This window comes from Cucurbita pepo, chromosome LG17 (genome assembly GCF_002806865.2).
Source record: "Cucurbita pepo subsp. pepo cultivar mu-cu-16 chromosome LG17, ASM280686v2, whole genome shotgun sequence".
Taxonomy (NCBI): Eukaryota; Viridiplantae; Streptophyta; class Magnoliopsida; order Cucurbitales; family Cucurbitaceae; genus Cucurbita; species Cucurbita pepo.
In genome coordinates, this window is record NC_036654.1 from 846,832 (window position 1) to 862,023 (window position 15,192).

General features: G+C 37.3%; 2 protein-coding genes across 2 annotated transcripts; both read left to right on the forward strand.

The window, feature by feature from the left end:
• Positions 1–13: 13 nt before the first annotated feature.
• LOC111778944 (probable ATP-dependent DNA helicase CHR12) lies at positions 14–8,595 on the forward strand (the record flags this gene model as incomplete). The annotated part of the gene is given in 12 exon segments (XM_023658957.1): positions 14–287; positions 890–1,046; positions 1,296–1,360; positions 1,623–1,811; positions 2,354–2,503; positions 2,835–3,230; positions 3,746–4,005; positions 4,193–4,408; positions 4,878–5,085; positions 5,167–5,314; positions 6,025–6,630; positions 7,578–8,595. Coding segments are annotated over 12 exon segments (3,288 nt in total). The 3' UTR covers positions 8,288–8,595.
• Positions 8,596–10,182: 1,587 nt separating this feature from the next.
• On the forward strand, positions 10,183–14,855 carry LOC111778062 (putative leucine-rich repeat receptor-like serine/threonine-protein kinase At2g14440). The gene is made up of 10 exons (XM_023657691.1): positions 10,183–10,342; positions 10,419–10,792; positions 10,861–11,030; positions 11,333–11,805; positions 12,625–12,760; positions 12,847–12,918; positions 12,997–13,065; positions 13,379–13,450; positions 14,385–14,453; positions 14,537–14,855. The coding sequence occupies exons 1-10, from the start codon at positions 10,258–10,260 to the stop codon at positions 14,580–14,582; spliced, it is 1,566 nt and encodes a 521-aa protein (XP_023513459.1). The 5' UTR covers positions 10,183–10,257; the 3' UTR covers positions 14,583–14,855.
• The last annotated feature ends 337 nt before the right edge of the window (positions 14,856–15,192 follow it).

Sequence of the window (15,192 nt, forward strand, 5' to 3'; positions counted from 1 at the left end):
AAAAAAAAAAAAAAAAAAAAAAAAAAAAAAACTAATTTTCTCTCTTTGTTTCATTCAATTTTAATTCGTTAAATATAAATACCCCGTCTTCATCCTCTCCCGCCATGAACATGGCTCATCTCGACACCGACCTCGCTTCCCTCGACCACCTTCACTCCACCAAATCCCTCATTTCTGCTCTCAATTTCCTCTCCCGGAACCTCCCGCTTCCTCCCGACCTCTTTCAAGCTGTTTCTTCTATTTATTCCGCTCCTCACCATGAACAAACCGGTGCTCGGATTTATGCGGTATTCATTCTCGATTCTCTTTTTATGTGTTTTTGGTTTTCGATGTTGTCGGTTGTGGAATTCTCCGGCTCTTGCGTTAGGGTTTTGTCTGGTTTGTTCATTTTTTTGCTTGGTGATTTTGGTGAATTGGGTTTTTTTTTCAATTATGCTTGCGTTTGCTGCTGTAATTGTGCCCTTCTCGTTTACTTACCGATTTCTTTTGTGGAATGTTGACGTGTTAACTCATGTCTAGAGTGCAGTTGGTTATGTGTGATGGATTAATAGATGTAGGGTGGCCAATTGTGAAGGTTTAGAAATGTTAAACATATTGTACATGTAACTTGAGATATTAACTTATGTCTAGACTCTAGTTAGTTTGTGTAATGGCTTAACTGTTGCAAGATGGTAAATGTGAAGATATGGATTTTCTTTTTCTTTTGTGAATGTTTAAACACATCTTGGTTGAGCCAATGTTACAAGTTTATAGGAAGGTGACAATTTAGGGTATTCTAGAAGTAGTTGAGGAAATAATTTATTTTGTGTACAATCAATATTGTGTTGTTTTTCTGATTGTTACTATGCCTATTAACATTTTGAATGCTGTATTGATGTTCCTGGTACAGGATGAGCTTATAGATTCTGTTCAAGAGGATATATTGACTGACCTTAGAGATGCTTTGGCAAAGCAGCGTTCAAGTTGCATAACTGGTTCTGGGTTGGAACGTTCAAGAGAAGAGCGTTATCGAGGTTGCATACAACACCGGTTGAATGATCTAGAAGGTGATTGATACAATTTGAGTTATTGAACTTTCCTTCTCATCATGCTCTGTTGGCCATTGCTCCTTAATGCCAAACTCAGAAAATAACAGTGTTAATTATAATAACGTGTGAACAGAAGCACTACATTTATGTGTTGTGCTGCATTAGCGGTTATGACTTATTTCTCTATTGCTTGCTTGGAGCTGTTGGTTAACGGTCCATTCAATGACTCTTTGTTTGTTACTTGTTTATGTACTAATCTTGATCCAGAGTTGCCTTCAAGTAGAGGGGAGAACTTACAAACAAAGTGCTTACATGAACTGTATGGGTTAAAGGTAATCTTGCTGTTGAAAGTATTTTTCACGTCTTGGTTTGATTGTGTATACTTTCCTCCTCCAAGAAAAGCTTTACGTAGTGTTTATTTTAATGATTTTTTGTTAACAATTGTCCAAATTTGGCTTAAATATTAAAACATCCAGTCAACATATTGGTTATATGTTGCATAGCTTGAGTATTGACATTTTGTTGATGATGATAAATCGGTATGCCTGTACACAATTTCTTCCGGTATTGATCGATGCAGTCATTTCATGGCAGTTACTAGATTTGCAAAGAAAGGTACGATCTCATGTAAGTTCAGAGTACTGGCTTCGAGCAATTTGTGCACATCCAGACAAACAATTATTTGATTGGGGCATGATGCGATTGCACCGTCCACCATATGGCATAGGAGATGCTTTTGCCTTGGAAGCTGATGATCAATTGTGGAGGAAGCGGGATGCTGAGGTTATTTTCCTTTGACAATCATTTATGTTTTTCTTTCACGTTCCTCCGAATATTTGACTCTGTGCACCATGGGTGATATACATATAGACTGTTACTTTACAGTTACTCTAGGGGTTCATTTTTGGCTATTAAAAGCTGATTAAAAATGCATATGCAACATTTAGCTGGAAAGGAATCATAGACTTTCTGTCATAATTTTTATCTTGGGGGTGTGAAACTTGGGACTTTATTCAGTACAGGGCTTCTTTAAATAATGCCAACTTGAGTAATTTTTGTGATCTCCTAGGTATATTTGGAGCCTTGGGTTGATGCCTTTTTCTATCACCCTTGCATATACCTGTTCTTATGAAATATACCACTTTCTGTCCAAAAAAAAATGCATATCCAACAAATGCTCATGCAAACTTGGAGAATCATGAGAAAGTGTTAGCTCAAGAAACAATTAGAAAAAATATATGATTTTGTGTACGAAAAAGGAAAAGACATATTATCTCCAATGCAATTGCTTGTTGTAATGATATAGAAGAAACTTGTTTTTGCAGAGGACATCAAGGTTAGAAGAGGAGGAGAAGAGCCAAATCGAGACTAGGAAAAGAAAGTTTTTTGCTGAGATACTGAATGCTGTTCGTGAATTCCATTTACAAATTCAAGCTTCTATAAAACGTCGGAAACAGAGAAATGACGGAGTTCAGGTATTGCCTCTTTAAATTCTGTCCGTTTCTTAAATTTGATTTTGCAAAGAGGAGATTCTTTTACTAGGAACTATTCTTCTAATATACAATTCAGCCCTGGTGCATTTTACTTATGTTAGGAGGGAGGGGTTAATTATGGTTGGCTCTTGGCTGGTAGATAGGGGTTAGGACAATGAACTGTGCTTGTTGGGTAGACATGATGAGTGGATGTTATTGGTATTTCTAGGAGTGAACATAAATTATACATGATTTAGAAAAGTTGCTGGGATGACAGCAGTCTTTCAATTATCTTGCACCTTGAAAAATGATCCATCACATGATATTATGACAGGCATGGCATGGAAGACAAAGGCAACGTGCTACAAGGGCAGAAAAATTGAGGTTCCAAGCACTAAAGGCAGATGATCAAGAAGCTTACATGAGATTGGTTAAGGAGAGCAAGAATGAACGATTAACAACACTTCTTGAAGAAACAAACAAACTACTTGTTAACTTGGGTGCTGCCGTTCAAAGACAGAAAGATTCTAAACTCTCTGATGGCATTGAGGCCTTGGATGAATCTGATGTTGATTTAACCGATTTGGATTCTTCAAAGATTGCAACCCCTCAAGATTTACTCATGGATGAAGATTTAGATGCCATTGATTCTGACCGCAATGATGAAAGTGGTGATTTGCTTGAAGGGCAGCGACAATATAACTCTGCAATTCATTCAATTCAGGAAAAGGTACCCAAGAAATTCATATGTATTGTATTGCTTTTATCTTGTATGGTGGATCCATTTTTCTGATCCATAATCTTCATGTTACACTACGTGGAATTCAGGACTTAATGAACGTTTGAAATCCTATGAAGTTCATTCTCTGAATGTATACTTCAGTTTAAGTGAAAGTAAATTCTGATAGTTTATAAGATATTGCTAACTTGCCCATCCAAGCATAGTTCAGTAGACGACATCATATACCATCCCAAAAGTTGATCCTCCACCCCGTAGTCGTTGAACTCGAACTTAAAAAAAATATATACTTTCCTCTCTGTTCAATATTTTCTCGTACTCTTTTACATTTTCATCTGTTTGATTGCTGGTGCATTATTTCAAATTAATTCAATCTCTCTTTTTTAATGCATATTTCCCAAGAGTTTTAGAAGAACCTAGAATCAAATTACTATAATTCTACAGGTCACTGAGCTGTTAGAACCTTCTATGAATTGGGAAGTCTGACCAATAATTCAATTCTACAGGTGACTGAGCAGCCTTCCATGCTACAAGGAGGAGAGTTGAGGCCCTACCAAATAGAAGGACTTCAGTGGATGGTTTCGTTATTCAATAACAATCTGAATGGAATATTGGCTGATGAAATGGGACTGGGAAAAACAATACAAACAATCTCATTGATAGCGTACCTCATGGAATATAAGGATGTGACTGGACCTCATCTAATAGTTGCTCCCAAGGCAGTACTGCCAAACTGGATTCATGAATTCACAACATGGGCCCCGAGGTTCGGAATAATTTTTTCCCTCATCTCTCTAGCACATTCTTTTCGTTCTCTTGGCCGTCAATATCTGTGCCTGTAGCTTGTTAAATATGCAATATTCAAATTTGAATAATGCATTTTGTTCCTAGAGGCGTGTACATGTGCGATTATTTTCACTTTGGAATCATTCTCGTTTTTGTTTCATATCCAGTATTGTTGCTGTTCTTTACGACGGGCGTCAGGAGGAGAGAAAGGCTATAAAGGAGGAGCTGTTGAGCGAAGGAAAATTTTGTGTCTTGATTACACATTATGATCTCATTATGCGAGATAAATCATTTTTGAAGAAAGTACATTGGTATTATATGATTGTTGATGAAGGTCACCGGCTGAAAAATCGTGATTGTGCTCTTGCACAAACACTTGCAGGGTATGATACTAATACCAGACATGTCGTTTTCTTTACCTCGGTATATCAAGTACTATTTTCTTTCCGAGCTTGAAATATTTTTTAGTAGCATCTGTTAAGGGTAGGTCTCTTTCTTTTTGGCCGAAATATACTTTTCCCGGAGAGCTTGTTTATTTAGTTTTCTTTTCTATATATATATATATTTTTTTTTTACTGTAGGAGATACTTTTCTCAAAATCACGCCTTAATTGTCCTTCAAATTTTATGAATTAAAGCATAGAAGTTAGATTTTTNTTGAAATACACTTTTCCCGGGGAGCTTGTTTATTTAGTTTTCTTTTCTATATATATATATATATATATATATATATATATATTTTTACTGTAGGAGATACTTTTATCAAAATCACGCCTTAATTGTCCTTCAAATTTTATGAATTAAAGCATAGAAGTTAGATTTTTATATATTTGAAACATTTCCCTGTTTGCAGCTACCAGATCAAACGTAGACTTCTCTTAACTGGTACACCTATCCAGAACAGTTTGCAGGAATTATGGTCCCTGCTTAATTTTCTCCTGCCCCATATATTTAATTCTGTCCAGAATTTCCAGGAGTGGTTTAATGCGCCATTTGCAGATCGGAGTGATGTTACTCTGACTGATGAAGAAGAGTTACTGATTATTCGCCGTCTGCATCATGTATTGTCTATTTCCTTTTCTTCCACGTTTAAGGCTTTCATTTTTTTTGTTTGTTTGGCTTTCTAATATATCTCCCTTTAGGTTATTAGGCCATTCATATTGAGGAGGAAGAAGGATGAAGTGGAGAAGTATCTACCCGAGAAGTCACAAGTCATACTCAAATGTGATATGTCAGCATGGCAGAAAGTATACTATCAACAAGTCACTTCTATTGGCAGAGTTGACACTGGTATGTTGTATGTACTTAGCTTGGGAATTTCATTTATTTTTCTATTCAACCGTTGGGCACCATGTTGCAATGAAAATATTGTTGTCAGTAAAAAGGTCATCCAAATTCCTTGTAACAGCCCAAGCCCACTGCTAGCAAATATTGTCTTATTTGGGTTTTTCCTTTCGGGCTTTCCCTCAAGGATTTTAAAACGCATATGCTAGGGAGAGGTTTCCACACCCTTATAAAGAATGCTTCATTCTCCTCTCCAACTGATGTGGGATCTCACAATCCACCCGGGGCGTAGCGTCCTCATTTCGTTCCCTTCTCCAATCAATGTGGGAGTGGGACCCCCAATCCACTCCCTTCGGGGCCCAGCGTCCTTGCTGGCACACTGCCTCGTGTCCATCCCCCTTCGGGGCTCAACCTCCTCGTTGGCACATCATCCGGTGGCTGACTTTGATACGATTTGTAACAGCCCAAGCCCACCGCTAGCAGATATTGTCTTCTTTGGGTTTGTCCTTTTGGGCTTCTACTCAAGGTTTTTAAAACGCGTCTGCGAGGGAAAGGTTTCCACACCCTTATAAAGAATGCTTCGTTCTTCTCCCTCTTATGACGCTGGCTATATATTTAGGTTTATCTTTTCTGTATTTTTTAATTTATTTGCATGCTCTGGTTGCAGTTTCATGTAAATTTTTTCACTACATTAATGAACACTATTCCCTTGGCAGGTTCTGGCAAATCAAAGTCCCTACAAAATTTAACAATGCAGCTGAGGAAGTGTTGTAATCATCCGTATCTTTTTATTTTGGGAGATTATAATATTTGGCGGAAGGAGGAGATCATCAGAGCTTCTGGGAAATTTGAATTACTGGATCGTTTACTCCCAAAGCTACATAGAGCTGGGCATAGAGTCCTGCTTTTCTCACAAATGACCCGTCTTATGGACATTCTTGAAATTTATCTTCAGCTCCACGACTTTAAATATCTGCGACTTGATGGTTCGACAAAGACCGAAGAAAGAGGGGCTTTAGTGAAGCAATTTAATGCCCCAGACTCTCCAGTCTTCATGTTTCTCCTAAGTACTCGGGCTGGTGGTTTAGGTTTGAACTTACAAACTGCAGATACTGTTATTATCTTTGACAGTGATTGGAATCCTCAAATGGACCAGCAGGCAGAGGATCGGGCTCATCGCATAGGTCAGAAAAAGGAAGTAAGGGTGTTTGTTCTGGTCAGTGTTGGATCAGTTGAAGAGGTAATCCTGGAGCGTGCAAAACAGAAGATGGGGATTGATGCCAAGGTTATCCAGGCTGGACTTTTCAATACAACTTCAACAGGTTTGTTATTTTAGTTACCTTACAATGCCATTTTGTTCAAAACTAGTGGTAGGTTTTTTTCTTTTTTTCCTTTCCTTCTTGTTTTGTACTTGAGAGGTTGACAATTTGTAAGATCTCACATCGATTGGGAAGAGAACGAAACACTCTTTATAAGAGTGTGGTAACCTCTCTCTAGCAGATGCGTTTTAAAAACCTTGAGTGAAATCCCGAAAGGGAAAGCCCAAAGAGAACAATATCTGCTAGCGGTAGGTTTGGGCCGTTACAAATGGTATCAGAGCCACACACCGGACGACGTACCAGTGAGGAGGTTGAGCTTTGAAGGGGGGTGGACACGAGGTGGTGTGCCAGCAAGGACGCTGGCCCCAAAGGGGATGGATTTGGGGTCCCACATCGATTGAAGAAGGGAACAAGTGTCAGCGAGGACATTGGGCCCCGAAGGAGGGTGGATTGTAAGATCTCACATCGGTTGGGGAGGAGAACGAAACAAAAGGGTGTGGAAACCTCTCCCTAGCAGACACGTTTTAAAAACCTTGAAGGGGTCCAAAAGGAAAAGTCCAAAGAGGACAATATCTGCTAACGGTGGGCTTGGGCCGTTACACAATTTTTGGGGAGGTTGAGAGACTGTGGAGGAGGTTTAGGAGGTAGTTAGGTAAATGCGTCCAGCATCTGTTAAATGGTTCTTCTGTAGTTATGGGTTTGAATTGATTCTTTTGATTGAAGTCCTTTTCAGTACTTAGTGTTTTGACTCGTTTTGCGGCCTGTTTTTTGTATGCTTTTATATATTCTTTCATTTTTCTCGATGAAAGCTCGATTTCTTACCCAAAAGAATTTAGTTTCACGCTGAATATTGAATAAACAACATTGTTCGATGACTATATATACTGCCTTCAGCACATTAATTTCTGGTTTTCTGTTCTCTTGGTTCTCCCTCCATCTGTTTCTTTCAGCTCAAGACCGAAGAGAGATGTTGGAGGAGATTATGCGTAGAGGAACAAGCGCGCTTGGAACTGATGTACCAAGTGAGAGAGAAATCAATCGCCTTGCAGCTCGATCAGACGAAGAATTTTGGCTGTTTGAGAAAATGGATGAAGAAAGACGACAGAAGGAGAAATATAGATCTCGTTTAATGGAAGAACACGAGGTACCTGAATGGGTGTACTCAGTACCAGACAGTAATGAAGAGAAGAACAAGGGTTCGGAACTTGTCGGTGTTGCGGGAAAACGAAAAAGAAAGGAGGTGGTTTATGTGGATACATTGAGTGATTTGCAGTGGATGAAGGCTGTAGAAAATGGAGAAATTCCAAACCTTTCAATGAAAGGAAATAGAAGAGAGACTCCCACACGTGAAGGCAGTGCATCAACCAGCAATATCACCAGCACAAGAGCAGAGGATAAGCTGATAGAATATGATGATACCGTGCCGCTAACGAGTGAGGGAACAAGTGAAGACAAGTCTGGTTTAGAGCCAACCCCAGATGAACAGAAGTTAGAACTGGGGACGAGTATTAGAAAACACGAATTCCTGGCCGAGTCGGGAAGTGAATGGAGTCGATGTGTAATAACGTGGAAAGCACACAAGAAGAAGCGATCGAGCTATGTCCAGAGTTCTTCAGATCCTAGACATAACTCCAATGGAAGGGGAAATGGATGGGCTTGATTTCTTTATTCAAAATGTCGAGGTTGATCGATCCCGTAAATGGGGTAAGAGCGCCATTACTTCAGCTTCGTCTCCAAGTTCAGCTCAGCAACTGATACTCCATAGATAACCCTTTGCTGAACATTTGAAGGACAAGAAATGAATGACAGTGGTCAAGAGCTCTTCCTCATTGCCTCCACTCAACCTCCATCCATTCAATGTGTCTGTAAAATTTCTCATGTTTGCTTCACACAGCTGTTTGTGGGTGGACATACGCTCTCCCACGGTTCCACACAAGTTATGTAACAACTCAAGCTTACCGCTAGTAGATATTGTCTTTGAATTTTTTCTCAAGGTCTCTAAAACGCTAAGGAGAGGTTTTTAAATACGTCTGTTAGGAAGAGGTTTTCACATCCTTATAAAAAATGTTTCGTTCTTTTATCCTTCCGAGGTAGGATCTCACAAGTTAGTTGAAGTATGGAGTAAATAAATATTAAGAAATAGTAATAATAATATATAGATTAATCATTTTAAAATTTTATAGATGTAGATATTTTGAAAGTTAAAAAAATTACCATTAAGCCAACCCGTGGTCTTTTTGTTGTTCACTATTGAACTTCTTACCTATAAGATGTGACATTCGAGAAAATTAAGGATATATAGATCGAAATTACATCCAAATAAGATTGATTTTGAAGCTACTAACAATAAGATGTAATTATTTTTTTTTTTTTTTTTGATGACCTGATCATAAGAACGTGTTTCATTTGAGGATGTTTTAAAAATTTTACCCAGAAACATGTGAGTGAAAACAAAACATGTTAAAATTACACATTAATTTGAGCCATCATTTTTAGTGGATCTTGAACGTTCTTTTCATGGTTCAGCAAATGAGACCGTAACATTTGAAGTTTTGACCTCTTGATTTAGTACATTCTACGGTAATCACCTTAATTTTTTCACATCGGGTCATTAAATTGAAAAAAAATATTATTATTTTAATAAAGGCAGTAAATTAATGGAGGACAATTTTTATTCAATATATCATAAATATATGAAAAATCAATATATGGTAAGCAAGAATTTGAAATAAAGCAAGATTAGTAAGAAAATAAATCATATTAAATTAAAATAATTTAAATAAAATAACTAATTTTTTAAATATATGAGAAAACATGCGCCCGTAGTTGTGAAAGTGGGCCCCGCAACAAAACTTTTGTCAACTTAGATCAACGGTTGATTAGGATAGTGTGGGCCCATAGGTGGTCGTGGGAGCATGTCAGACGTTAACAACTCCACCAGCTACCGGACCTACAGGTAACCATTTTGTTCCTTTTGAAAAAAAAAAAAATTAAATTAAATTAAATAAATAATTTTGAACAGATCAATAAAAGCTCATTAATTGCCAAATATATTTATCTTATTGGAAAAGACGCACCAAACTTCAACCTACCCTTTCATTTTCGTACTAACCCATTTGCCATTATCCCATATAATAATATTTCTAAAAAATAGATTTTTATTTAAACCAGNATTTATATTGTTATTTTTATTTAAACCAGAAAATAATTATCAACTTATATTTTCTATTAATATAATTAGATATGACAAAACTAAAAATAAAACAGAAATTTGTTTTTAAATAAAATTTAAAAAAAAACATAATTTTAAAGAAAATTACATATTTAGTCATCCAACTAAATTAGCTTCTAATTTTATTTAAATTTTAAAAAATGTTACATAATTAAAAGCTGGAAACTTGAGGGGTAAAATGGTAATTGAACATAAAGAAAATAAAAAGAATAATAATAATAATAATAATAACCGCCATGGCTGACCGGGGCAGGATTTTCCCGCGTTGATGAATGGATATTTAACTGATGCCTTCCTCTTCCCCAACTCCACTTGCTTCCATATTCCTTTCTTGCATCTTGAACAGAAGACTCATTCCTGTTCGAAATTCTTCAATCAAGTTCTCTCTCAACTCTCCCATGGCGATTTCTTCGTCCGCCATGGCTCTTTTCCTCTTCCTTCTCCTGTGCTTTTCCTTCTTTTCGCTGTCTCATTCCCTCAGAGGTACGCCATTTCCGCTTCTCTTTTACTCTCTCTCTCTCTTCTTTTCTTTATTCTTACTTTCCTCCTCTCTTTTCAGGCTTTTTTATCGATTGCGGCTCCACTTCTCCGACCACTCACGGTGGCCGCACCTGGCAATCCGATGACGGCTTCGTCTTTAGTGGAATCAACAAGAATGTCACCGGTCCCGTTCTTGACCCTACGCTTTCCACTGTGCGCTCCTTTCCTAGGGTTCTTAATCGTAAATTCTGCTATGTTGTTGGACCGGTTTTTCGTACCCGGAGGTATATGGTTAGAACGACTTACTACTATGGCGGAGTCAACGGCCTTGATTCGCCGCCGGTTTTCGATCAGATTGTTGATGGGACTGTTTGGAGCATGGTGAATACTACTGAGGATTATGCTCTGGGATTGACGTCCTATTACGAGGGGATTTTTGAGGCGAAGGCGAGGTCGATAACTGTGTGCATTGGTTCCAATATGTATACGGATTCGGACCCTTTTCTTTCTGCCTTGGAGGNACGATGACTGTGTGCATTGGTTCTAATATGTATACGGATTCGGACCCTTTTCTTTCTGCCTTGGAGGTTGTGACCTTGGAGAATTCTCTTTACAATACGACGGATTTCAACAACTACGGCTTGCGCTTGGTTGCTAGGCATAGTTTTGGGTACAACGGATCTAACTTACGGTATGTTTTAGAAAAGGGGGAAATTTTGAATGCTTCTTTTGACTTTCCATGTTCTAATCTTTCGGCAACTAGGGAATTTGATAGTTTTGCTGACATGAATTCTTGGTGTTCTTGACGTTTTCTTTGTATTTCGTTTTTTTAACTATCATTCTTGGTGTTCTTCCCTTNTTTTGATAGTTTTGCTGACATGAATTTGATCTAATGAGCTAATCAATATCATTCTTGGTGTTCTTGACGTTTTCTCTGTATTTCGTTTTTTTAACTATCATTCTTGGTGTTCTTCCCTTTTTGGGAATCAATAGGCATCCAGACGATCAATTTGATCGATTTTGGCAACCATTTGGGAATAGCAGTGGGAACGTAACCAGTAGAACTGTATCTGCCTCTGGTATATGGAATCTCCCTCCATCAAAGATATTTGAAACAGAGCTGAAGACTGATAAACTGGAACCATTGGAGCTGAACTGGCCTCCTATTTCTCTTCCAGGACCAGAAAGCAATTTCACTTATTACATTGCGCTGTACTTTGCTAATGATCATGCTTCATCATCCGATAATTTGAGAGTGTTTAACATAAGTGTGAATGGTATAAAATATTACGGCGATCTAAACGCATCTTCAGCCGGTCATGTCGTTTTTGCTAGTCAGTGGCCTCTTCATGGTCTAACAAATATTACGTTGACTCCCTCTCCTCTGTCAAAACTTGGTCCATTGATCAACGGTGGGGAACTTTTTCACCTTGTGTCTCTTGGAGAAAGAACTCATGCAAAAGATGGTATGTAACATTTTTCTTTTTCATTGTTTTTTATGTATGTTATTTGCCAACCATCTTTTATGGAGGCATATGGGTAGCTATCTAATTACATTTCATAGCTACTTCTTTATCCGCATATGGACATATATATGTAGAACTTTTTTTCTTTTTATTTTTATGTGTGTGTGTGTGTGTGATATGAGCTAACCATCTTGTATGGAAACATATCGGTTTANATATGTGTGTGTGTGTGCGCGCGCGTGTGTGTGTGATATGAGCTAACCATCTTGTATGGAAACATATCGGTTTATATCTATTTGCAGTTCATATCCTGTTTCTCGTCATTTTTTTGGTTTCATCATGTAATCAGAATGAAGTCATTTTAGATGCCTTGTGAGTTCTCATGCAGTTTGTCAATGCCAAGGGAATAATTCCATTCATGATTTGTCACGTGCAATTCTAAATGTTTTTAGCAATAGGCCTGATTGTATTTCAATTGCTATTTAGTATGTTGTAAATCATTTCCCATTCTTCTGATGTTTTTTATGGTTAGTTGTAACCATCATAACATTCGCTAGTTTTCTGATCATAGTTGTNTTGAATTATAAAAGCACGGGGGAATGATGGAAGAGGAAAAGGTTGACATTTAGTTTGCTAGCCAATCTCTGTTGGTGGTCCATTCCATTCATGATTTGTCACGTGCAATTCTAAATGTTTTTAGCAATATGCCTGATTGTATTTCAATTGCTATGTAGTATGTTGTAAATCATTTCCCATTCTTCTGATGTTTTTTATGGTTGTTTGTAACCATCATAACATTCGCTAGTTTTCTGATCATAGTTGTCAATCTGGAGAGAGTAAAAGAAAGTCTGAAAAATCCACCACCTGATTGGAATGGCGATCCATGCTTCCCCCATGAATATCGCTGGACAGGAATTACATGTTCTGGTGGCTCTCGAAATCGAGTGGTTACCTTGTGAGTTTGTGCTCTTTGTGGCTTTTCAATTTTATATTTCATATTCACTTCATGTTAACAAACTGCTTTTGTTTTCTTTATGTCAGAAACCTTACAAATATGGACCTTTCAGGATCCTTATCACCAAGCATTGCCAATCTTACTGCGTTGTCGGGAATGTTAGTTTTATGATAGACCTTTTGAGTTAATGGAATTAAACAATGAAGTTTTCTAATTTCCAGTTCTGTCTTTTGCAGCTGGCTTGGAAACAACAGTTTGTCTGGAACGATTCCTGACCTCAGTCCTCTGAAGTTGTTGGAAATAGTGTATGTTCTGGACTTCTCCTTTTTATTCCATTTATTACTGGGCACCTGAAAGCTATTGAATAGTTGCATATGAAAATATATCATGGTTTCACATCTGTAAAAAAGTTTCTTTTTCTCTTTTCTTTTTATCACTTAGCTGTTCTTAGTATATAATGTTCATTACCTGCCCTGAATATCTCAACAGAGTTGGCTCCCTGAATATAGTGTTTTACCTTTATCAATTTTGTTTGTGGATTCATCTTGTTGACCTTCTTATAACTTTTTCTGTTCAACTTATATCACAATTATTGATATTGTGTGTTCTCCTGTGAAGGCATTTGCAAGAAAATAATTTCAGTGGAGAGATTCCATTGTCACTTGGAAACATACCACGCTTGCGGGAACTGTAAGTTTAATTGCACTATTTCATTGCTTAAAAATTCAGTGTCATTCCTTGGTTTGGGAAAATCTAGTATAGAAGTTGGATGCATTTTACAAATTGTTTATCCTAAAAATTAATCATTGCTGTGGGAGTATGCTGCTCTGCTACAGACTTCTTGATGTACAATTCTCATGCTTCTGACTGCATTGCCTTTACAAAGTAGTTTGAAATGAAGAAATTTTTTAGCCCAATGCTCATTGTTTTATTCATAAGTTAGGTTATATAATGACTTAAGTAGTAGCCACCTTCTTTGGGGTTGATTGGAAATATGTATCCGTAGAGTGTGGATATTTTTCTCCCATGTGTTTCAAATTATTTGGAGCATAATTAGCTGTGCCATGTTTGGTTACCACGTGTTAGTGAACATATCCAAATAGTGCTAGCAACTTCTTAGATGTTAAGTTGAGTTTGAGAGGCAAAAAATAGGGTGGTGCTAAAGTAACTAATTCTTCATTTATCATTTTGTTCTTTCTGGTGTAATTGTTGTCCTCGCCTTATCCGGATCCTAGAAATATATCATACAACTTGATCAACTCTCTCATCTCTATAAGTTTTGTCCGATTTTCACCNTTAGTGAACATATACAAATAGTGCTAGCAACTTCTTAGATGTTAAGTTGAGTTTGAGAGGCAAAAGATAGGGTGGTGCTAAAGTAACTAATTCTTCATTTATCATTTCGTTCTTTCTGGTGTAATTGTTGTCCTCGCCTTATCCGGATCCTAGAAATATATCATACAACTTGATCAACTCTCTCATCTCTATAAGTTTTGTCCGATTTTCACCTTTTTCTGTTCTGTTTCATCTTTTGTGAACATTTCTTAAATTTTTTATTGAATGGTAAATTTAACAGCAATTAATTGATTTGTTGTTCATTTGGCTCGTTTTGCTCTTATCCTAGGTTCTTATACAACAATAATTTGGCCGGTGAAGTTCCTCAAAGTCTTCTTAATAAACAACTGAATCTAAGGTACTTGCTAACTGCTCATAAACTTCTGCATCAAATTTTCTCAGGTGCCCAATTTTTTCTAACTTTGTAATTTGGTTTATCAGGCTTTTTCCGGGGAACCATCTGTTGGCGCCACCACCTCCTGCTTAGCAATTTGTTTTTTATATTTTTTTTTTCTTACCCTAAAGGGTAAATGTAAAGCTTATTGTTTACTCGTGTATAGTACTGTTCGGGTAAACATTTTGGCCTGTAAGTTCTTCAAGGAAATTGTGACATACCATTTTGTGCCATATCCTTCTTTATTGTAAACTGTATAAGCTAACATGCCTGGATGGTCCAAGCGACTTTATTCTTTGATTTATTGTCCATGTATTGAAGGACCAAGATTACTATTCTCCCATATGTAATTGTTCTTGTTAATAATCGTTTTGGGTTTGATAAAGAATTCTCAGCTTTGTAGTGTTACATATTTAATTTAGTGGGTGTAGTAGCTGATCCACTCTGTTTGTCGTGGCAGTCAACCGAGCTTAGCTGTATCAGTATGCTTCCTCTTCATTTGTCGCTTTCACTTGTTTCTTCTGTATTCATCTTTATTGAATCATTTGTCCTGCTCTTCTGACTGTCTCGTCTGTTAGATTACTCTGGCCACATCTCCTCTACCCGAAATTAATTCAATTTCAAAACATGCATGCCCTTTTCAATTAATGTCAGATGTGCAGATACAGCTTCTGCACCACTGCTTCGGAATTCATACATGGTG

What these genes read in the sequence shown, in the direction of transcription:
- LOC111778062 (XM_023657691.1), top strand. Translation starts at nt 10,258, where the DNA reads ATGGCGATTTCTTCGTCCGCCATGGCTCTTTTCCTCTTCCTTCTCCTG. An exon ending in AAGAACTCATGCAAAAGATG is followed by an intron (nt 11,806 to 12,624) that starts GTATGTAACATT and finishes TTCTGATCATAG; the next exon opens with TTGTCAATCTGGAGAGAGTA. An exon ending in AATAAACAACTGAATCTAAG is followed by an intron (nt 14,454 to 14,536) that starts GTACTTGCTAAC and finishes TTGGTTTATCAG; the next exon opens with GCTTTTTCCGGGGAACCATC.